Raw genomic sequence first — 24,802 nt, forward strand, 5'->3', positions numbered from 1 at the left:
ACTTGCAGCTTCTGAACTATGGTGTAAAGCAGCATAGATCTTGATTTGCCAAATGTGTCACAGGAAAGCAGATTGTTTTGCACCAGGAATAATAACAAGATGCACTTGAATGTGGCCGGGGGGGGGGGGGGGGGGGGAAGAAGGAGCATCTTTCTTTGTATGTTTGTACACTTGCCTAACTGCCATGAGAAGACAATCTGTCCAGAGCTTAACATAATAATTATAGCAATCATATAATTAGTGATTAAAGTTAGTGAATGAGATTAATGATTAATGGTTTTGTGCATATAGAGAAATGGGAGTTCTGTTGTAAATTAAAGTTGCTAGGTCTGAGTTTGTGGAGCAGAATCTAGCATGCTTCTACTTTTAAAGAAGAATTATAAATATGTAAAATGATCTTGTTCATGGGTGGTGATGGAAAAGTTGCCTTTTTGAAAATTGATTCAAACTTAAATACTTTGGCTTAGTGAAACTATTTTCACAGTATTAGCTGAGATTTTGAATGTTGATAATAAAAATTAAAGTTTGTGACATAGAATATTTTTCCATTGGCAAAGTGTATTTCCTTTGGAGAGTTAAGGCAGGGGGCGGGGAGTAATGGATGATGGATTTCACATAGAGGAATTGGGCAAGATGATTTCAGTTGAGCTATCCAAAAAATTTACTGTGTAACTTTTTATTTCATCATCAGTAGTGAGAGTTCTGGAACACACAAGAAATTTCTGTCTCCAGTTACTTGATAGCTATGGAGAAACTCATGAATCCTCGAATGGAAACTTTCTACTGAGCAAATAGGACGATATAACCTTGGCTACTGCATTATTGCATAAGTAATTGCACAATGAAAGCATGTTATTTATACAGACTTTGTCATTTCAGAAAAAAAGCAGATATTTTATTAATCTCTTTGCATTTTATTAGACCTTCTCCCAAGCATTTAGTATAGGTTCTAGACTGAGGTCTTGGTCTGTTACTTTGACATCGTATAATTCAGTCATGGTTCTTTGCTTCTGTTTGAATCAATTATATAAGATCAGTTGGTTCAGCAGTAAAATGTGATATATACCTTCTTTAAAGCTAACCACTGTGAAGTGGTGGGTGAAATTATGATTTCAAGTGTTCAGAGCTGGGGGGTTAGCAATTGCCATTGTTATTTGTCCCTAAAAATACTTTAAAGAATTTGAAATAGTTAATGTATTTTATGTCTATAAACAGGTGCATAAATGCCTTCTAGCTAAAATATACTATTTGCTTTTAAAACATACCATGTGTCAAAGATCATCTCAAAGCAGAAGTGACCAGGCATTGTATAATTTAGATGGACACACTGTATATATATATTTTTTAGTGGGTTTAAAGCAAAAAAAAGACAAAAAAGATCATCCTGTCAGAGGTATCTTGTCATCTCATCAGAGGTAAGATTGTGTAGCAGTCTTCTGAGAGAATCTCTGCATGCCTGTGACAGGCATGTACAGTTGAATACTGGAACTTAAGTCTGTGGAGATAACATATAAGATGTCTGGGAGAGAAGTACTTGATTTAAGGCTAACATGAATATTTCAGAAGTTGCAAGGTTTTTTTATTAACAAATACATTAAAATATGTAAAATATGTAAAATATTTAATAAGTGATATGTAAAAGTATATATCTTTGTGTGTATATATATATATACACACATATATGTTAAGTGATTATGAATCCATTTTGCCCGAGTTTGGATATTGATACAATATTTCAACCTCTTGCTAGTAGTTAATATTTTACGTATTTGTCTGTGTTCTTGTTTGACATAAAAGCCTGAAATCAATAGGCCAGCTATTTGCTAGAGTACACATTACTATTTACTTACAGGACTCTAGCATTTTTATCTCCTCATGTGGGCTTTTCAGAAATTATTCTGCATTCTTCATATTTACAATATTTGGAGCCAGATCTCTAATGGAGGAAAAAAGTGTCTAAATTACCTGTGTCTTATTTTCAAGGCTTATCAAAATTTACCAGGTTCACTATTCTGCTAGACCAAACATCCCAGCTGCCTCCTGAAATAGCTGCCAGGTTGCTACGTAGTTGGCATTATGTGTCCTTTAATAGTGACGTCAAGTTGTGTGTTATTGTACTGACAGAGAACTTGTGCACGTACTCTCTCCTTGAGAGAGCCGATTCTTTTCCAGCAATAGTCAATGAAAGCTTTTCTGTCCAGCTTTCCTGAAGTCATGACGAACCCAATAAAAGTTCACTGAAAACTTTGGAAAATAATAAATTACACTTGCTCTGAAGTATTTGTTGTTTTTGCCAGTTCGCATCATCGTCAGTACAGCTCTCACTGGTTTTAAGTCTGTGTTAATTCTGCAAAATCAAATTTTCTGCAGGCATTTGTAGCACTGTTAAATGCTGGAAGCCAGAAGCACCCCTGTTATGGTCTTGAAAACTTTGTATTTTATATGGGATGTCTATGAATATAAACTGTTTTGATGTAACGAAAATCCTAAATCATAGTTGCTGATGGCAAATACTGAAAGAGGAGAGTTGAAGTATCTTAGTTCAATAGAAACAAGCTGATGAGACCCTTAGTGATACTCTTCATTCCTCTTTCCAATTGCAAAAACAGAATAATCCCTTTCATAGATATATTTTGTGTTGAAGTAACTTTCTGGTATATACACCTTTATCAGTTTTCTTTACTCATCAATGTACAATGTGGAATCAACTTTCTGAAGTGCTGGATGGCAAGTTTTCCAGCAAAGGCCTCTGATCTCATGGGAGCTACTATTTTTTGACCCTTCTGGTTAGGATGGGACTTTGTCTTCAAGTGGAAAAGCTTCAATACCTGATACTTACTGCCTATGCTGTGGGCCGATACCTGTATCAGCTTGTCTAGTTTCTATTCTTGTGTTCTAGCTCTTTGTGCCAAAAGATTAATACATTTCATTCCAAAATTGCAGGTTGGTTGTAATTTTGTGGCAAGTTGTTTGGCTTCAAGATTGATCCTACTTGAGTGTTAAAGCACTTCCTGTATAAATGGGCAAGTTACTGACCTCAACCCCCCACCTGAATTATTTGACTGCCTCGGCTGCCCCTTCTCACCTAGGATACACTTTCCCCCAGTAGCTCGTAGTTCAGGGCTGGCTCTCCAGACAGGCAGTCTGGGTCTAATACAGAGAAAAGCCCATATAAAGAGCCCGTATCTCTTAAGCCTGTTTCTATCTGAGACCCTAGCAAAGTGATTATTATTGTAGTCATATTCTTGTTGTTACTGAGCATTGCAGTTGATGGTTCTATTTAGTCAGAACTAATCTTAATACTTAAAAGTAATGTATTTGTTCTGGTGGTCTAAGATGTACTTTAAAAAGGCCATGATGTTTTGAAGGGAATGAATATTGACTCTGTAATGTGCTTAAACATTGCTGTATCTTTTTTGGAGCTAAGGAGGGTTCTGGCGTCTGAAGGTAAGAGTTTAAGCTATATCCGTTACTAAAAAGATAGGCTTTGCTTTAAAATCTCTCTTTGTTAACAGGTTTTTAAGCAAAATAACTTGTGTAGGGTGAAAATATATTAATTAGCACTGTTCACTTCTTGCATAATGCTGTGAAGTGTCTTGAAATCAAGATACTAGATTTACAGAGCACTGACAGGTTAGTTCCTTTAGTGGTTCCAGGTTTGAACTGCCTTGGCAGGACACAAGTACAAGTGGTGAGTGTTTCCTCAGCAGAGTAATATGTAATGAAAAATGATCTCTTCTATAAATCTCGGTATTCAGAAGATAATGGATATCAATGTGTTCATTTCTGAGAGAAAGAAAAAAAAAAGCTTTAATGAAATTTTGTATGCAGGATTGTTGCTGGAAAACTTGGTAAGCACTCGCAGGTTTGGTAGTGTCAGGTTTATGGGGAAGGCTGGGCAGGGTAAGGGGTTCAAGAGCTGCACCCTATGCAACTGCATGGGACAGCTGTGAGTTTCATCCAAAATATTTGTAAGTTGTGGGACTCCATCTGTTTTCAGTTGTACTTAAGGGTTTGTTTTGTCAAAATTGATTTAATGCTACTTCCTTTAAGATCACTTCTGGAAATGGATTGTACAGCAGTATTTCCCTCACTGAAGCAATGAGGAGAAACAGGATGAGCTAAAGACTTTCCTTCAATTATACCCGTTTAACTATATTAACTCCATGTTTTCCCTGGACTTACACCAAGGTATTTGTGGGAAGGATGGTGTAGTAATTAGGGCTGTTAGCCCAGGATCTGGCAGACCTCAACTCCCAGCTCTGCTCTACCTTCTGTGAAACGCGTCCCAGTTTCCCCCCTCCATTGTTTTCATTCCTTCCTATAAAATACAAACGGTAGTTGGTGCCTCCTTCTGCCCCTTCGGCCCGAGGGCAAGTGCCCCCCGCAGCGCCCCCGCTTGGCGGAGCCGCAAAAGCACGTTTGGGCCGGGGGTGGCCCGGCCGTTACGCAAACCGGGGGGGGAGGGGAGGGGAGGGGAGGGGGCGTGCGTGGGGCCGGCCCGCGCTCGCCGCAATCCGCGCGCCGCCAGCTCCATCACGCTGCCGCCCCGTGGCCGCTCCGCCAATGGGCGGCCGGGGCTCTGCCGGCGCGGCCAATCGGCGGGGGCGGGCCAGCAGCGGCACCGCCCCCCGCCGCGCGGGTGGGCGCGAGGAGAGCCGTGGGCGGGCCGGTGGCGGGGGTTTATCAGCGGCGGGGGCTGGGGATGGGGGCACTGCGCGGCGCGGCTCGGCTCGGCTCGGCTCGGCTCGGCTCGGCGGCCATTATGGAGTGCGGGCGGCAGGTGGCAAACTTCGGCGCCGGACCGGCGAAGCTGCCGCGCTCCGTGAGTAGGGGCCGGGGCCGGGGCCGGGGCCCGGGGCCCGGGCCCGGGCCCGGGCGGCGGCGGCGGCAGGTGGCTTTCGGCTGGGCTGGGCTGCGGGGCGGCGGCGGCAGGTCCCGGCCGCTGCGGGGCGGCGGCGGCGGGGGAAGGGGGGGTCGCCCCCTAGCGCGGCTCCCCGCTGCGCCCGTCTCGGCGCTGCCAAGCGAGGCTCTGGGAAGCTCTGTTTAACCAAACAAGCAACAACCGGGCGGCCAGAACAAGAACTCTTCTCCGTTCTCCCCAACTCCCCCAAACTGACTGCGCCAACAAATTTGTAGGGTTTTTTTCTGTTTCTTCTTCTTTTTTTTTTTTAGACGCCCGCCCCCCCCCTTTGCTTTTAAGATTGCACCCTCAGAATTTTTGCTAAATCTGCTGGAGTGCTCCTTCATCGGGGCCGTATCAGTTTTGGATGGAAAGTAAGTCTTCGCAGGTGCGCAAGTAGCTGCATCAAATGAAGCTGACCAAAAAGAAAAAAAAATCAAGATAATTCAATACGAAGTCTTTATATAAACAATGCTAATGAGTATAGTATAGACTCAACCCTTTGGAAAGTTGCATCAGCAACCGTAGATTATCCAGTTGCATAGGGAGAGGGGGGTGGTTTGTGCTGAATTTTGAGCATCTGGCTTTCTACTCAAGAGTTGTGTGTTGTGGGAATTTTTTTTTCTTTACTTCTTGGGTCATACTTTTCTCCATTATTTTCTGCGTTATTTCCTTAACACGTTTTTCTGTAACAAAACAAATTTGATCTAGAGCAGCTTCTCAACTTGTTTTTTCTGGAAATCCTCTTTTGTAGATTATGCTACAAATCATTGTGCTGTATTGCAAAGCCCTTGGCTGAGAAAAGAGCTCTCTTAAACTGCTGCAGCATCTGATTCCCCAACAGAGAGAGAACTGAGGGCTGCCTTTGATGTTTGAGGGGAGCTGAACTCCATATCATTAGTCTGTTTTTTGAAAATGCAGTACTCTTCACCTTGTCTACTTCACTTAGTTTGACTGTAGGCTGATGCTGCATATGAAGTGCCCCAACTCACTGAAGCAAAGAGGTGGACAGACCTCTTCATGCCTATTATAAGGCTATGTTATAAGAACGTTGTTTGTGTTTATTTGTATGAGAGAAATAGGCACTTTTTTAAAATCAGTCTTCTTTTAATACAGATTTTCAGATAAAGAATGCTACTAATGAAATAGGATTTTATCAAGCAGTTTAACAAATCCTTTGTAATGGTCTGCATGTTCCCTTTGATTTTTTTTTTTCCTCCTCTGTCATGAAGATGTTTGCATGTGCAACATGCTGGCTAAAACTTCACCATCTCTAAAATCAAAAGCAGCACAGCTGTTTATGATTGGCCTTGTGGTGACCAGCTGTTACAGTTGACAGGTCATGCGGATGCTGTGTCAGCTGGGCAGTTTGCTTGCTCCTGTAACCTTCCAGAGCACATTTTTTGACAGATCCTGGGATGCATGCATACAACTTTTGTTTTGGGGAGTTTTCTACTGTGTCTCTATCTCTTCCTGCTCCTTTTTGGAGGGACAGTGAATGTTCTGGCTCAAACCCGGGAATTTACAGAAAGCACGAGCAGCAAATCCAATGGTTAGAGTCTAACTCCACTTTGTTGATGCGTGACAGCAATGAAAGAAGAAAGAATGATGAAAGGCTGAAGCAGCAAATCAGCTGGCAAGGGCTTTCTGGAGTGACCTGTGCTTTTTTATTGCCTCAAAATTTTGTTTATTTTTTTTTCTAACTTTCAATAACATAAGGTGCATATTTAGAAAGTGCAGGACCTTGTTCTCTGAAATCAGACCTCATCCTATTGTGTCAGTTTAAGGCACAGAATTCCATACGCTGCTTTTTGATGTTTCCCTCAATATTTCAGTTATCCTGTTTCTACAAATCAAGTAAAAGAAGGTAGGAAAAAAAAAATAAGATGCTGCGGTAGAAAAAGTTAGTACATAGGCAAACATTATTAAGTCTTCTGTAAAAGGTGGGAAGTTCCAGCCAATTCCTGAAAATCATTCTGAAGTAATCTGGAAATGTAACTGTAGAAATAACCACTTGAAATACAGACTTTCCCAAAGCACATGATTTAATTATTCCATCTTATGATAAGCCTTCAGCTACTAGATACAGCAAAATTACATTGGCGCCTGTATGTCTGATAATCTAATTTGAGAAGTGTCAGGTTATTGCAGTATGGAGCAGCTGCCAGATGCACGATGCATTAATTACTCACACTACTAGAAAATCTCCTTATTTTGTTTATTGGTTTTATTTTTGTTAGGTGTTACTAGAAGCACAGAAAGAATTGGTGGACTACAAAGGACTTGGTATTAGTGTTCTTGGTAAGACTTTTAAAAAAAAAAATTCTGCATGTGTTTCAGAATGTAGATGTTTAACCAAATTATTTAGTAAGAGCTTTTGACCTTGGTATTTCAGCTGAATACTTACCCTTTCTTTTGTAAAACCTTGGTATACCATGGTAGCGTGTATGTCCAGAGGATACTCTTTCATACTGCAGTTCTTCCTATGCTAACCGCTCCTCAAGAGACCATTAAATGATACATAGGCAGGCATTTAATGATCCAGCATAAAGGACTAGAGACACAGAAGATAAGTAATCATAACTAATACATTAGTACTTCTGGATCTTTAGGAAGGTACCCGCTTTTTTGTGTGTGTATATATTTGTATGTATGTGTATATACATGTATATATGTTTGTGTCTTGAATTATAAAAATTTTTAGTTGAGAAAGGAGAGGATGCATCTGAAATACAGCATGCTTCCCATTAGGAAGGAAATGTGGTCCTGCCCTAAGGCAGAGGTGTCTTCTATAGCACATGCATATATGACTCACTTTTCAGCCCCTGTTGTGCAAAAACTTCATGCACAAACATGCTCAGCATTTTACTAGTCCCATGAAACTGGTTGTTAAAAGTAAAATGTGTGCATCAATCTGGATTGGGATTTATGTTTAAATAAATTGTACACTCTTACAAATGGAAGAAAGAACATGAGTTTGATTAAAGGAATTAATACTAAGTGGTCTTAGCTTCTAATTAGGATTACAGTATGAAGAAGCCTTGTTAAAATAACAGTGAAACAGTCCCCCTATACTGCTATGGCAGTTAAGGAGTACGGTAGTAGAAAACGTTTTTGGAGTAAAGAAAACTTGCACCTTGCTAGGGAATACTTTCATCCAAACATACCCCTGTGTTGTTTCTGGGGACAGGAAGGAGTTGAGGGTATGAAATATGAACAGACTGGATTTGCATGGATTTGGACAAGATGGGTGATGTAAGACTGTGGGTATTTAGGAAAGCTCAGCAAACGGGAGTCAGAGCTGGGAACAGGAGTCTTCAGGTATTTTGAGTCTGTGAATGTAGAAGGTTTACCATTTTGTTTCATGTTATCTCTCTCCTTTTTTTTCTTTTTTCTTATTTTTTCTCTTTCCATCCAAGAAATGAGCCATCGGACTTCAGATTTCACAAAAATTATAAATACAGCTGAAAATCTCTTGCGTGAATTGCTGTAAGTGAATTGCTTCCTGCTTATTTTTGTTTTACACTTGTGCTAGTTGCACTAATAATGATTCATGTAGAGACCTTTACTCCATGTAGGTGAAAGGACCTATTTTTAGATACTGTATCTAAAAAAAAAAATAATAGTAATCTTGGAGAGAACATTGGTCTTCTGTTTGTCTGATTCTGATTTATTTGAGGGCTTTTATTCGTGTAAGATGCTTTTACATGACTTTAATACACTAACAGGTTGACTTGCTTCCAAATTTTGAATTTTTGTTGTGTTCATAGAATTCATAAAGTGCAGCTTTTTTTTAAGAAATAAATTGTAATGATTGAAAACTGTATGCTTGTTACTTGTCTCTGCAGTAGTGTAAAGGTGGTCTGTAAAGGAATCATCAATCCAGTTTTACTAACATAAACTTTATATAGTTGTTTTTTAGAAGGACTGATCAGGATCCCTTTTCCTGTATGTAGTGTGGTACATTTTAAAGCTTCGGAATACATAGAATATTGGAATTACTGTACAGCTCTTGTAGTAGTTAATGATCCTTTCACATAAAGATGTAAAATCAAGATTTTACAGACACAGAATTATTGACAGAAAGGCTTTTATGATGGCATCAGTAATTTGAACACACAGTTTTTGTGACTCACTAAATTATATATGCATGTTAAGTATATGACTACACTTGCAAATTTTTAAGTTTTGGGCTCTCAAAGTTGAAATCCACTATAAGCACTTTGGTCTGAATTTCTTAGCTTCATCAGTTTTCCATCAGGCTAACAACAGACGAAACTACATTTGAGCATTAATTCTGTTACAACATCTTCCAGGTTTGTGTGTATGATGATAGAAGAGCTACTCATGAGTGAGTTTGTTGCTTGTTTCCAACATATTTTTTATCAATAAAATATTTAGTGTTACTCTTGATAGCAACTAAAGAGCAGTGCTGATGTAAGTTGATGAGCTTTGGTTTAACCTCTTGGAAAAGCCTCTTCCAGAATTGATTTATTTTTCCTCTGGAATGTTGCAGTTAAATGTATAATTGCATGGGGCTTAGCACACAATACATGCTTCTTTTCTCTTTTGGGGATAAAAATATGTGTTTATTTCTTGCATGCAGAAATATACCAGAAAACTACAAAGTTATTTTTCTCCAAGGAGGTGGATCTGGTCAGTTCAGTGCAGTCCCACTTAATCTTATTGGCCTAAAGGAAGGAAGACATGCGGATTATGTGGTTACTGGAGCTTGGTCAGCAAAAGCAGCTAAAGAAGCAGAGAAGTATGCCAAAGTGAATATTGTCCATCCTAAATTAGGAACCTATACAGGTAGGTTGATGATTACATCCATGTGAAAGCTTAGCTTTTGTTGAATTCTTCCAGAAATCAGTCTGTCTGTTACTGAATGTTAGCTAGTTAAACAGTTGACTGCCTAGCACTTGAAAATTACCAGCCTCATCTCTCCATATTCAGGCTTGGGAGATCTGTTAGATGCGTTAGCAATCTCCACCAGGCAAGGTGAATCTTGAAACTAGACAGCAGATCCTAGACCATGTGTGGTAGGAAGCAAATGTATATTGATAGAGGAAGTAACCTGGGCTGTCTGATGAGACAACAGTTTTAAATCAGTTTTTAAGTTATTTGCTTCTTAAGTGCTAGGTATTTCAGTTTCAGGTAATTTCCAAAATGAGATTTTTCTGCAATTTAGAAGCATATTTGAGATCTTAAGCTTTTCGGCCTAGGAGATGAGAGACCTGTGTTCCATTTCCTTCTTTTGAGGGTTTTCAAACCCTCATTTCCCTGCTGTGTGTCCTAACCTACAGGTGGCTCTGGAATAGGCAAGGCATTTTCAACTCTCTCTCAAAGCTTGTTACGGGACATGATACAATTTGAAATATAACCACAGTGTAGGAGGAAGGTTAACTGTAATTTAGCCATTGGGAGCTCTTATGACAAAGTCTATTTCAAGGATGTTTTACGTGTATACCTTCCTTTAAGTGGTCACTGGGAACATAAATAATCATACATCTTCTCTTCTTGGCGAAGAAATCAGAACCAGGTGTCCCTACTCTGGGTAGTCCTGAAAATTTTTCTTTTCTCTGGTCAAAGTTATACCATACAAACTGGGAAGAGTGACAACAGGAAGGACAAAGAATATCTCCCATGTGAATTAGTCTGTTAACTTGCGATTGGGGCATTCACTTGGGAGATTGGTTTATCTCCTCTGAGACAAAGGAAAGAATTGACCTTGCATCTTCCCCATCCTAGGGGAGTGTATTATCCATTTAGCTGCTGTAAATAAGAGGGTAGGCAGTAGCAGCACTTTTCTGGTGCTTTGGAACAAAAGGAACAACTGTTATTTGTTTTATGCAGAACCTGGTCTGTGCTGGCAGGGCATACAGAGCTCTGCCCGCTGACAGAGGCAGATGAATGTTAGTTTTGCAAATCCCTTGCAGGGCTTAAATGGGAGGTAGGTAACCTCATGTTCAGCTTGGGAAAGGTTGAAATGCTTTTAGGGCTGCACAGAATCACACCTTTAGAGAACTTTAGCAATGAGAATTTGGATGGTTACAAAGGCATATGGAGGATTCTTGGATGCAAGTGCTTAAATTCAGCTGAAATTCTATTTTAGATCCTTAAGAGAGTGGTTTATAATTTGGGATAGCAAACCTGATTAAAATCCCTTGAGGAAGAAGGACTTGCAACCAGAAGGTCTGCAAGCTTGTTCATGGGTTGCCACAGAGAATTTTGGGAACCCATGGGTGTGTTTCTTTGTAGATAGATTTAGCTTGTTGCCGGCAACATATGGTGTTACATTATACGACAAAATCAGTCCTGAGTTTGCATTTTGAAAGTCCAGTGTTGAAGTAAAACTGCATGCCAGGAAAATTACTTGTTTTCAGTGACTTTTGGTTTTCCTTTTTGTCACTCTCAGAAATTCCTGACCCGAGCACTTGGAATCTTAATCCAGATGCATCTTATGTCTATTACTGTGCTAATGAGACTGTTCATGGGGTAGAGTTTGACTTTGTACCAGATGTCAAAGGATCAGTTTTGGTTTGTGATATGTCATCAAACTTCCTGTCCAAACCTGTGGATGTTTCCAAGGTACAGTATCAGACACACTGACAGCAGAATGCATTTTCAAATTTGTATACATACCTAAGGTATACAGGCATCTGTAAGAGTATGACTGGCTGGAGCTGCTGAACAGTGAAATCATTAAAGAAATCGTATTTTGTTAATCAGGTATCTGATGGATATAAACATTGAAATCTGAAATTTCAGATCTGAAAGTTATCTATTATCTTATTTTCAACAAAAACATATTGATTTATATTGAAATAGTTCATACTATTAGCTCTGCAAGATTCTTTGTCTACTGCATTGTCTTCACTGATGCTGTAGCTGACAAATCGTATTTAGTCTGTAGATAGTGTAAATGGTTATAGCAGGGCACTGAATCAGAATTTTTGATCCTGCCTCTAACACAGCCACTTTTAAGGCATAAAGCTTCCTATGCCTTACAGTTACTGTCTCAGTTTCTGAGAGGTAGAAGATAGAACTTGCTTGTGTTTGTAAAGTGTGCTATAGTTGGGAAACATTACTGACTTGTGAACTAGGGAAGTGGATCATTTGACCCTTCTTATCTGTGTGAAGGAAAAGAAGGGACAATTGTTTGTGCATTCATCTTGGCTTTTCCTCATCTGCCTCTCTTTGAACAAATGGACTATGTGATTCCTCTTCTGAAATGCCAGATTAGTTGTAAATATTTCTATTTATTTATTCATAAACTTGCTTGAAGTAGTGTGAAATAGGGATGGGCTGCCTCTTGAATGATTTGTGATCACTAAATAAACATTTGACAAATTACTGGGGAATTTGTTGAGATGAACTACCTCAGCTGAATGAAGATACATGTTTCTGATAATACGTATATGTTAATAAATGGTATAACAATTCTATGATAGCTGGAAGTCTCTTTGAAATCAGAATATCTCCTAAGCTCTCTTTGACCCACAACTTGCTTGTTTTCAACATATTTTTCCAAGCTGTTCATTTTATTTGCATGCCTGTTGTATAAAGATACTGGCTTATTATGCAGTTATGAGATCTATTAGTGACTGCATGTAACAAGTGCTTCTTTTCACCTTTCTCTTAAAGTTTGGTGTGATTTTTGCTGGTGCTCAGAAGAATGTTGGCTGTGCTGGAGTTACTGTTGTAATAGTCCGTGAGGACTTGCTGGGATTTGCACTGAAAGAATGCCCTGTAGTACTGGATTACAAAACACAAGCAACAAATGGCTCTTTATATAACACTCCACCATGCTACAGGTAACTTATCCCAGTATTTAATATCCTGTATTCAGAAAACTACTGCACTGCCATCTGCTGCTGTTGTTGAGAAAAGTTTTGGAAATGAGTATATTTGCTTTCAAGTCAATGATATGTTGGAGTTATGATTCCTGTGAGGACCCTTAAAGCATCCAGCCATGGCTTTGATGGTATCCAACAGGATTGAGCCATAAAGAACATCTTACTTTTAGAAGTACATATTATATATAACAATTCCATTCTAGAAGATTCAGAATCTATTTGTCTGCTGACTTAAATGAATACAACTGTAGACAATTCGGTGATACTGCTTCCATCACCACTAGTAAGTAATTTGGCCCTTAGTCTTGCTTCCTGAACACTCAGTACGGATTTGGTTTAGCTCTTCCTGAGGAAAGAAACCCAGAGTAAGGTGTAAGCTGTGCTGACCCTTGCAGGGACCATGGTTTTGTTTTTTTGCCTGTCAAAGCAGGAGAACTAAAGTTCATCTCAGCAGGCCTTCTGCCTCTGCATTAACTTTAGGGCTTCCCTTTCCTTCCAGCTGCTCTCTTACCTTGGGACAGAACAGTCTATACAGTAGATTTTATGGATAGTGGGGAAAAGGTGCTTTGTAATCAGAATGCACCCACTCTCATTCTTTTAAGTGTATAATGTCTGTATTGCAATAATGTCTGTAGTGCAAGGGATGAGATTAGGGAGGTGGCTGATCCCTTGCCTGAAAGTGAGAATGACTGAGGAGCTTTTCACATACAGAGTTAGAAGCTTCAACATATACTATACATAAATGCATACATACATATATACATATGTACCTCAAGGTTGTTCTCAGCATTCTGAACCTCCAGATCTCTCTATATATTAACTGTTTTCCAGTAAAGAAAATTATTATACAATTTAATAATACAAAATATTACAAGAGTATGCATTCTTTCAAATATTTTTTGGAACTTTTTTATTCTAGCTACGTTGTTCACTGTAGTCAGTTTTGAAATGAAACTGTTGAGCACAAACTAACAATAGTGTTTTAGTCATTGCTTTGCTTTATTCTCTAGTGCAGCTTTCCATTTTATTTTGATTGCCACCTTCATGCTTTTCCTGGCGTCCAAAAATAAAACTCTGTTCTTCTAGCTTCAAAATCTTTGCCAGCAGTCAAGACTATAAAATCAGCCTATACCTGGCAATTTCATGTATACATAAAGCAGAAGAGACTACAGTTTGTTCTTTCAGAGTTACCAGCTCTGAACTGATAACAGATGAAATGATACTTTACTACTGAAAGATTTAGATATTGAGCCAATAGCATCTGGCCGTTCTAGATCAAAATATATATGGGTTCTAGAGCCTTTTTATACCAACGTTCACTAAAATGGTTATATTAAAAAATCTTCAAACGGGTATCTTTTTTTCCTAGAAGTATTTTTTAAATTACTTTGAAAATAATGTTTCCTACTTTTAAAGATGAGATTTCCTTTTGATTCAAAGAGAGAAAAGTCTCCAATATAAGAGCTGAGATTAATACAACTCTATCTTTTCACACAAGCCAGAATTTTCAAAGTTAAGCTCCCTAACTGTGGCTGGTGCATTTCAAATGCACTGTATCAACATAAAACACAGTGATTCCTGCTTACAGGACTTGCCTTAATGCTATCACTTAGTATATAAAACCAGTAGAATTTTAAGTGATTTTAAGTAATATCTTTGAATCTGCCTGTTTTCACTATGGTGTATATTATTACAATGACATGGGGGTTGTTACATTAATATATCAAAGGAACAGTAAATTCAGTGACCATATGTTTGTTTTGGACTTCATGGTGCCCAGCTGAAGTTCTCCCAAAGAGTAGGCTTACTTATAGTATGTACTGTTGCAACGATTATATACAGAGGCTGCCTTACGGGCTAGGTGCCGTTGATGTCTTTAGTGCTGGTTGTTCACCATAAAAATTAACTTTCAGTGTTTCTGAACATTTGCCGCCTTTGTGTGCTTAACTTTATAGCAAAATGCAATTACATGGGCAGTATGTGTGTTTTTTCATTGATTGATAAAGCTTCTGTTTCATGATCAGTTATTTCCCAGGCTGCCAAGTCGTGCATTCTGTTTTGAACACTGCGTACTTGCACATGCCAGGTTTTAAGTCCAGCCATTCATGTTTTCCAAGTACAGAACTATTTCCATTTGAAAAGCAAAACAAAAATTCAGTTCTGCAGCTTCATTCTGGCCCCTGCAAAGAATTTCTAGAAAAGAAAGTGCTTCCTTAGCTGTAACTAAGTGTCTGTCAGTAACGTACAGGGTGGTGAGAAATGCAGAGAGACTGAAAATAAGGTTGCAACCAACAGTCTTTCTCCTTTCTGAGTACTGTTTTGCCAGATTTTACTTCACGTTAGAGACCTGCTTTGGAGCATATTCTATAATCCAGAATATAATAGAGACTAAAATGTCGGCAAGGTGCAGATCTGTTTGGCTTGGTTTTAAAATGCCTGTTGTATTTTGCCAGGAACTGGCAAAGCTTCTTAACCCGGTGTTTGTCTCCCCTCTTCCTACTTTGTGCTCACTAATAGCTGGCAAACAGGCAGGAAATATTAACTGAATTTGCAAAACCTACTTCAGCGGGATGTTAAATTAAATTAATGTGATGCTGATGACTTTAACCTCTTGATTAAAGAGGCCAACTTTCTGACCCTAATCTGCTTTGCCAAATTAATGGTGATTTTGCTAGGAAAATCTCATTTCTAAGCTCCAAGGGTTTATTTTGCATTTAAAATTGCTCTAAAAACATAATTTTGACTGATGTGAAAGAAGGATAAAACATATTCCCCAGTTGGTTGGTTTATGTGGATCAGTCTAGGGCTGATGTCTGTAAATCTTACCTATCCAAGAAATTTCATTTGAGGAAACGAGGATGAGAGACGAAATGTGGCCCTGTGCAGGTGGCCAGGGCGTAGGCTATGCTTCACTTAAATCCTTTGCACTGGAGTAGTTGACAGCCTGCTGTTGTAAATGTAGCAATATTGTGAGCTCAAACCGATAAGGTGCTTTGCTTATTTATAACAGGCAGTCTGTAACCTCAGTTATTCTGCAGTCTTTTTGAAGTGTTCAGAGATTCAAGGTTTGCATCCATTGAGAAATTAAACGTAGCAAAGTTAAATCAACCTCCTGCTAGATCCTTGGGATGGAAATTTGTAGGGTAATGTACTCTGAGCACTCCTTCTGAATCTGTAATGAAAGGATTAATAAAAGCAAACCTGTTGGAAATATGCCATCAAAACTTGTGAGCAGTTTATTATGTAAAGCTATGTAGTCGTGGGAAATGCCTGAACTTGAACAAGCTGAGTTTTATAGAATAGCACAAAGGCAAAAGGCCTTTAGGGTTTTTACATTACACTGGGTAACTGGCATTGAAATGCTTGCTCCATAGCCACATGAATTCAGCAGGCTTCCAGGTCTCAGCTCAGAACTTGAATAGTAATGAATTATTAAGTGTAATGTATTTATTATTTGTTTCACCAAACATCACTCTTCATGTGGAGAAAGAGCTCTTTAGACAGAAATGGGATTATAGGAATATTTCTAATGCTTATGAAAATGAGATTAGATTTTTAGCATTATTAATACACATACATTTGAGATTCACCCCAGCACCTTTGGTAGAGCAGCTGTGCAGGGTGTATACCACTAACTTAAGCATTAACTCTGGCTCTTTCTTGGATTTTGATAGTCAGTTGTATGGTCAAAGAATTGGCAGTCCTTGCAGAAGTGAAATGCTTGTGGATGTCCTTGGGAGCTGTGCAGGGCTGACGGAAGACTACAGGATGTGCTCTTATGTGGTGCAAGAGATTAAGTTTGGTGCAATGTATTTGTGTAGCATTTGAATTTCAGGTTTCTTTATCTGGGTCCAAAAAACACGGACTGCTCAAATATGTCATAATTTGGAATGTAGCCCAAATTCTGAGTGGATAATCATCTTAATAAAAACCCTAAAACCAAAGGTAGCATCTTATCCCTGAAATATTTTGTGGACCATTAAACAGGACTGTAATTTTTTTCTTCCATTTCTTTTATAATAACCTTATTGAATGATGTTCTTTCTCTTACACAGCATCTATATCATGGGATTGGTACTGGAATGGATAAAGAATAATGGTGGGGCTGCAGCTATGGATAAACTTAGCTCAATCAAATCACGAATGATTTATGACATTATAGACAAATCTAATGGATTCTATGTGTAAGTTACTATGTTTTTTTTCCCTTGGTTTCAATGTTTGTTGCAGAGCCAAACATATTCATAACTTCAAAAGTCTGCTGCAGTCAGACTGTCAAAGTTGCCTTTTCAATATATTATAATTGTGAGGAATCCTAGACGGATTATTTATGCAAAGCATTCATTTGATAGCTATCCAAGGATGAGTCTCATTCTGACAGAATTTGGAGTTATCCTGCATAGATCAGTTGTGAAGCATATTAAAAATACATATTCTAAACTTCATAAAATGCAGAAGCCTAGGCAAGGCATGGACACAAAACAGATATTCTAAAACCCCTGCTTTATATGCCTAGTGAATGTCTTGGGAAATAAGTGCCAAAGCAGAGAAAGTAGCTTGTAAGAAGTTCTAGAGAGCAGTTCTCAGTATCATATTCTTTCTACCATCTCTTTTGATACTCAAAAAGATTCTGCTTTTTCTTTATCAAGCAGCATCTTTATTAGCTCATTCTGCCAAATCCTGAAACACACACTGAAGTAGCAGGAATAAGATCAGACCTAGATGTAGTCACAGCATAAAACATTTTCTTTACATACAGTTTATTTTCTTTGGTTATTCCTGATGGATTTTCAAAGCGGATTTAACCCTCTGTTTTTTTCAGATGGTTGCAAGGTATTTTTGAGCTCACAGGACCCAAAATCTATATAGCTGAAAGCTGATGTTGTAATTTGGAATAATTATTTTAATCACTCACTCCGCTTAAAAAGTAATGAATGACTCTGAAACTCTGCCAAAATATTTTCCTTACCTTCAGCGTAAAATCAACAATTTTGGGACCTACTTAATTTTCAAGTCAAAGTTATAATAGGGCAAATTAAATTTGGGTTTTAAATTAAAGCTGGCTGCAGCCTTAATTGGCAAGGATATAGTTCCATCATAATATTTAATACATTCAGCTTATCCATTTAGTTAACGAGAACAACGTCTTTGCCTTTGGCATTGTCGTGATCAGGAATGTGATCCTACTCCAGTGAAGTCCTGAGGGCTTTTTGTAAACTTCAGTGAGCAAATCAAGCCTTGAAAAAACATTTTGTGACAAATATGAAATCTTTGTTTCTGGCAAGCTGGTCTGTAGGGCTGTGAGTATGAAATGCAGTGCAGATGGGATGGTAAATAGGTAAATGGGAATTCAAAGCAAATTTCACTAATAAGTGAGCTGTATGCATCTTATTAAGTAATGTACTCAGGACTGCAGATTTTTTTTATCATGGCAATGACTAAAAAGAAGACTTACCCGAAGCTGCCTGCCCAGCTGTGATGTGCCACCTAACCTGTGGCATGCTTCACTGAGTGAGCAGTGAGATGAGCCTTTTGGTGAATGGAGACTTTCTACGACACAGTGCTGTGTGCCATTCACAGTTTGTTACTTTCCAACTTCTAACCGCTAACAGCTTGCACTGAGTTACATTGGGTTGCCTAATAGCAACTGGATCTTGTAAAAACTGTAGCAAAGCCACAATTATTCAAACATGGGAATGTTTACAGGAGTAGGCCTTTTTGAAGAGTGTTTTCTTGGTTGCATCTAAATCGTAAAATTTGCATATACCAATGTTATGATCAATTACTTCTTCATGATGGAGACATCTGTACAAAGGAATAAGTGAGAGCCTCAAAAAGAATGATGTCCATTTTTTGTCAAATAGAATAATAATTGGCATGGAATTTACATGCAATTTATGAAAAAACTTATTCCTAATGAATCTCTGCAAGAATCTATACAGTAGGATAAATCTGGTAGTCTCATATGTCCCTTGTAACCAGAAGCACTGAAGAAAAATAATACTAATGGTTTTTCCCCCCGTTCTTTGCTCTACAAAGTATTCAAAGAGAAATTTTGTTTTAAAGGAATCTTGAATTTTCCACTTTGGATTAAAGGGAATTCTAAGGGTTTAAGAAGCTGTGATATGCTATATATTGTGGTTGTATGCATGATGCAAGATTTGCTCCGGAGATATCTCCTCTCTCCTTGAGACTATTTGTGATTCTGAATAATACTAATGTAGAGAGGGAACTGTAATCATTAATGAAAGTCTCTAATGTAAATGGTTATTTCCTTGCACTGTATTCTTATACTTTCTTTATCTCTGTTTAACTGGGTCAAGCTTAAGTCTGGTATCACTTGTGCCTAGCTGCATAAAAATAAGTGTGTGTCAGTCTATGTGCAGATGAAGAGAAGAACCCACTTGAGACTTGGTGAAAGTGCACTATAATTAACCTTGACCAAACCTCAGCTACTTTACTGGAAAACCCTGTTACTCTGGGGAATGCAGTGGAGACTGTCCTGTCTTTTTTTTTTTTTTTTTTTTTTAAGTTTTTGAATTTGTTAGACTTTTTGCAGGCCTCTCATGCATTCCATAATAGTAATTTTGGGTATGGCAGGAAGGAGTGACCAGCCTTCCACTTATCATAATTAAGCTATTTGGTTGAAAAAGGAAGGTTCCTTTATTTCATAGAAAGTAATCTTCTCTTTGATTATGGCAAAAGAATGGTGGCAGTGCTAAGCAGATGCAATTATTCACTTCCTGAAATTGTATATAGCTAAAAACGTAGATTTAGCACAAAACAGGTTAATCATTACATTTTGCCATTTTTCCAGATGCCCAGTGGAGAAAAAGAACCGAAGCAGAATGAATGTCCCCTTCCGCATTGGCAGTATCAAGGGGGATGAAGCCCTGGAAAAGAAATTTCTTGAGAAAGCTGTGGAACTTAATATGTTATCTCTGAAAGGACATCGGTAAGTACTAGACTAAGATGAATCCGTTTGTTGTGTAGTATTAAATAGTATTACGGTGATACAGCAGCAGGCATTGTTTATTAACTAACAAATCTCTTTCCCTGACAAACCTTTCCTCTTATACTGGTTTGGGAGCACTGGAAATAGCAGCCTAGAGACTGTACTTGGAGCCTGCTGGTGGCTCCCCTACTGCTTAGGCATGGTTGGAGCCAGAGGGCTTTCTCCCTGTTTCTGCTTTCTTCCCCAGTTTGATTAATCAGGGTCTCTGCAAATGCCAAAGGAATTGGCTCTGAAGGTCAGATTCATTATTGTATAAAGCGTCCGTTACAAAGCTGGTCTGTGTGGCTGCAAGAGTTCCTTCCTCTATTGTAGTGGTGTTTGTGGGATTAAAAAAAATTAGATTTTTGAGGTCACAGGACTACAGTGTTGGAGCTATAAATACCTAAGAAATAATGAGTATATTTTGATAGAAAACTTGCCTTGAAGAATTAAAATGCTGCTCATTCACGTAAATTCGACTCTTACCACTTTGGGGTAGAGGCATATAGCTGTGAATAGGTAATGATATTCAAGACTTTTCTAGCATATACAAAACTTGTCTTTTGTTGTTGTTGTTGTCCCTTCCTCTTCTCAATTCAGATCCGTGGGAGGAATCCGTGCCTCTTTATATAATGCGGTGACTGTAGAAGATGTTCAGAAGCTTGCAACATTCATGAGAAGCTTCATGCAGATGCATCAGTCATAAATACTTGTGGGTTAGAGCCGTACTGCACACCTATGAAATAAAAGCTAAAGGGTTTGAAAATTACTGTGGTACTGCACAGCTGTTGCGCACAAGTTGTATTGTCTTTTAGTTCTTGGAGCTCTTTTAGTTAACTACATGGGATTGAGGGCCCAGTCTTGCAATGACTTGGACAACCTTGACTTCTGTTTGAAGGTGAGGGTCCCTAGACCAATCAAGAATGGTTGCAAAATTTGTAAAGCAGACCACTTAATTTGTAGTTAAACTGTGAGCAGCACTGAAAGATGCTGTGGATCTGATTCTGACCTTAGACATGCTGCTGTAATGCTCGTTGAAATTCATAGAGTCACTCTTTGTTCGTATAGATACAATTAGAATAAGAATCTACTTGACCATTTAAAAAATCTTTTGCCTCTGTTATTTCTTGTTTCTACAGTTACAAAAGACTTCTTTAAAGATACTGTATTCTCAATAAATTTCAGAAAGCAAAACTTGTTATAAGCCTTCCATAGAGCTTCATAAATACTGTATGACTGCACAATGAGGGTAGAGCTGAGGTTAAGTGTTCTCTAAGGATATTTAGTTGGTTTATCAGATATGTTCCAACTGTACATCATGAGCAGTTCTCAGAGAAGCTAATATCTACATTCCTGACTTCAGGCCTTTGCATTTAGATGTTTGTTCCCATGCATGAAACAGTATCATGACAGTCCCATATAGTAGTACCCATTATCGTAGTTAATATCTGTAGGATTGGGCCTTTTTTTTTTGGTGTTACCATTCATAGGTTTAAAGCTAAGATGCATGAGTTTGTAGTGAAATCAATTTATAAGATGTTTATTTCTCTATGCATTTTATATTTTAAACTTCTTTAGGTTATTAATTTTATATTCTTATTTTGGAATGTGCATATTTGTTGCTCCTACCAAAAGTGTGCTATTTTAATTTGTTAACCTTGCATCAAACTGGACTGCTATGTTCAATTCAATGGACCTGAGAGTTTCTCTGCGCTGACTTCTTAGTCCAAAGTGCCACAGATTTTCTTGTCTGGTGCTCCTTAAATGTCTTTCCTCTCTTCTAATTTTTCCACTGTTTTCTTTGCCTTTTCATTGATTCATTTTTGTCACCTTTGTATGTGGGGCTCTGCCTAACCCCAGCCAATGCAAATCCTTACTTTTCTTCCTTTTCCTCACACTAGATCACGCTTGAGGTTCAGCTTTCTCACTTTATCTTCATGACCTACTCCAGACTTTGTATAACTTCAGTTCCTTCCTTACCGCAGAGTATCAAAGATCTTCAGAAGATCTTATATTGTAATACCCTTCTTGAGAGTTATCTTTCCTTCCCAGCCTGTGAATTTTACTACCAATGATAATATTTTGACATTACCCTGCTATTTTAACTTACTTAATGTTGGACCTTACTGCCACTGGTTTCAGACTGTAAGCTCTTTGGGACAGGATTGTGCCTTTCTTTGCTTTTTATGTAACACCAGAACAGTGGTGAAGCTTTAATAATATTAGTGATGGACTGTTCCTTTCCTTGTGGAACCTCACAGCAAGTCAGTGGAGTTGCAGTAGGGGTGAATTACATTCCTATTTGAAAAGTCATTGTTTTGACTGCTGTTTTGAGACTGCTGTTTTGAGATTTCTTTGTCAATTTTTAATTATTTGAGTTGCACTAATCAGGTGAACAAAATAAAAGACTTGCCACAGCATGCTGTGAAGCATCAATGTGTCTGACGTTTTTATTTTGATGTTTTTGGAAGGATGAGAAGTGCATGCATGGTGTGTTTTAGAATTTCAAATTCCAGTATCCTTTTTCTTAGAAACATTTCCCTCATTTATGTTTTCTTTCTTCTTGAAAATATGCTTTCTTACAAATGGCATGGGGAAATGAGAGAGAAGGCTTTGAGGCCTACTTCAGGTTCCCTATATAAGCTATTTAATTTTTTCAATTAACATTGAGCTTCCTCCAGAATTTTGTATACCTTTTTCCAGCAGTACCTTTGGGTCTCCATCCCTCTTTCCAAAAGTCAGGAAACCTTTCTATGCTACAATAGGCTCCCATTCTGCTTAGCAGACACACTGTCCTATGTGATTAAAAAAGGCTTGTACTGTTGTAGGCAGCTGATTTATTGACCCAACAGGGTCAGATTTTTTGCTCTTTTTGTCTCTTTGCTTCTTCCAAATTGTGCTTCAGATCTTGTCAGCAAAGATATTTTTTGTCCTGAAAGGTCAAAAAAAGGAGTTAAATCAAAATGCAAAACAAAAACTAGAATTAGACATTAGCAGGCAGTGAGTGACAGAACATTTTGTGATAGAGCTGCAGGAATGCTAGGAAGACGAGCGTGTGAGGGTTTAATGAATTAGAGTTAGCTGGCATTTGGTCCTAACTCATCCATGAAGCAGGTTTGCTCTTCAGAGAACTTGTTGTCAAGCTGCGTCCCTAAAGAAATAATCTCTTTTGGGAATAATCCAAAAGTACAGAATTCCCAGACCCCTGTCTTCTCCAGGCCTGGCCTGAGGAAAGAGCTGCGTGCTAGGTCTGTTCCCCCTGGGCACAGCAAGGAGCCCTTTGGCCCAGCTGAGAAGAGCTGTCAACTAGGAAGGTACCCTGTCACGGGGGACTCCTGTCACTTGTCAGAGATGGGGTCTTTCCACAGCACAGCTATAGTACTGTTTGTAAGCCTGGCACAGAATTAAGGATTGGCATGTTATTACTTATGTAAATAATCCTGGTGGTAATTAAACTGTTCACATGGACAACAATGTGAAGAGTTTTGCCCCTTGTCTCATCTGACGATGTTTTCTTATTTTTCCTGTTTCTGCTAAAATTTAATCCTGTTTTTCTTCTTTTTCAACTTGTAACTGGTTTGGGTACATTTAAAAAACAAACAAACAAACATATATGGATATAAAAAATTTAAGCCTGTCCCAAATTCCAAGTAGATGTTTTGGAGTGAAAATGAGGAATAAATTAAAATGGACAGCATACTCTTATAGATTAGAAATTGTCAAAGTATGCTGAAAGCATTATTAGGTCTGGCATTGTGTTGGTATATATTAATGTTTGTTGTATCATGTTTACTGAATAGGAAGTAAAATGAGGGTGAACCTCTTCACATTTGATAAGAACGTACATAATTAAAAAGTGAAATGTTACTAGGTTTTACGTGAAATCAGTCACTTTAATTGGAAAGAGATATCCTTATTCCTGTTGGTAATTGGGCTCTTGCTAATTTAAAACCAGGATTCATGACAGTCTGTGGTAAATTCATTCCTTTTAGGCAAAAGAAGCTAAGAAGTTATAATTACCCATGGATTACTCCTGAATGGTTGGAAGAGCTTGATCAAAGAGATGCAAGGAGATATACAGAAGAGCTGGTAGCTTGTGAAGATTTATTATTTTTTTTAAGTAGCTAAGGAATGAATCTGTATTTGATGTGAGAAAAACAAAAGCTGCACAGTTTCTGAAATTCAAGGAAAGTCAAATTTAATCTCCTAGAATTGCACTGTGCATGGAAAGCAAAAATTAGGTATTTTAGTAAATGGATTAATTACAAAAGAAGAGATCTGAAAAAATCATGAGAGAAGGGTTGAAATTTGCCAAACTATTATAAGAGAAATTACCATTAAACTGCTTTAAAATTTGTAATATAATTAACAAATCTGCATTCACAAACATTGATACATGCTTCTTTATTTCCATGATGTAAATTAAAGTAATTTGTTAGGTATATTGCTAAAACTTGGGGATGGTAGTAACAAGCATATTTTACTTTTATATGCATAGCTGAATAAATATTTTCCACTGTGTGAGCAGTAGCTATTGGACTGGAAACAAACTGTATGAAGCTTTTGAATTCTTGATGCTAGGTTTTGTATTGTAGCTGGACAAAGCAGAAATAAAGAACAACTACAAAAGTTAGAAAATTTAGTTCTGGGCTGGCACTGCCCCACCTGAGCTGGGGTCACCCTGGCTCCTGGCTTGTCCTGCCTCCCAGACCAGCCCCAATCGTGCTTTTTTGAGAGATGTTTTGTCCTGAAAACTGCCTGAGCGCTAGGCAGATGTTGATGGTTGTCTCAGTTATGATTGTGCTTCATCTGGTGTCTAAGTACTCTGCTGAGTTATATGTTGGGTCCGATCCCTCTAGCAGGACTGCAATTAAAGATTTGGCTGTGGAGATATTTCAGCTAGCTGCCTGATCCCTGACTCCTGCTTCTTGGTATGGCATGGGAGCTTGTCTTAAATTCCCTAAACCTAGCTGGTGATGCCACGGAGTTTGAGATAAGGTGGAATGGGACATTGCTCTGGGAGTGTGAGGAGTCCTATGGCCTGAC

At 38.5% G+C, this 24,802-nt stretch overlaps 1 protein-coding gene across 2 annotated transcripts; it reads left to right on the plus strand.

Moving 5' to 3' along the window:
* Positions 1-4,738: 4,738 nt before the first annotated feature.
* PSAT1 (phosphoserine aminotransferase 1) lies at positions 4,739-24,366 on the plus strand. Of its 2 annotated transcripts, XM_067315410.1 has the most exons (10): positions 4,739-4,825; positions 7,144-7,204; positions 8,323-8,392; positions 9,510-9,715; positions 11,322-11,494; positions 12,551-12,720; positions 16,818-16,946; positions 19,580-19,717; positions 20,357-20,468; positions 23,749-24,366. In XM_067315410.1, the coding sequence occupies exons 1-9, from the start codon at positions 4,766-4,768 to the stop codon at positions 20,460-20,462; spliced, it is 1,113 nt and encodes a 370-aa protein (XP_067171511.1). In that variant the 5' UTR covers positions 4,739-4,765; the 3' UTR covers positions 20,463-20,468; positions 23,749-24,366. The 2 variants fall into 2 exon arrangements, with proteins under 2 accessions (XP_067171511.1, XP_067171510.1); XM_067315409.1 differs by lacking the exon at positions 23,749-24,366 and having other exon boundaries at positions 20,357-23,630.
* The last annotated feature ends 436 nt before the right edge of the window (positions 24,367-24,802 follow it).

This window comes from Apteryx mantelli, chromosome Z (assembly GCF_036417845.1).
Source record: "Apteryx mantelli isolate bAptMan1 chromosome Z, bAptMan1.hap1, whole genome shotgun sequence".
Taxonomy (NCBI): domain Eukaryota; kingdom Metazoa; phylum Chordata; class Aves; order Apterygiformes; family Apterygidae; genus Apteryx; species Apteryx mantelli.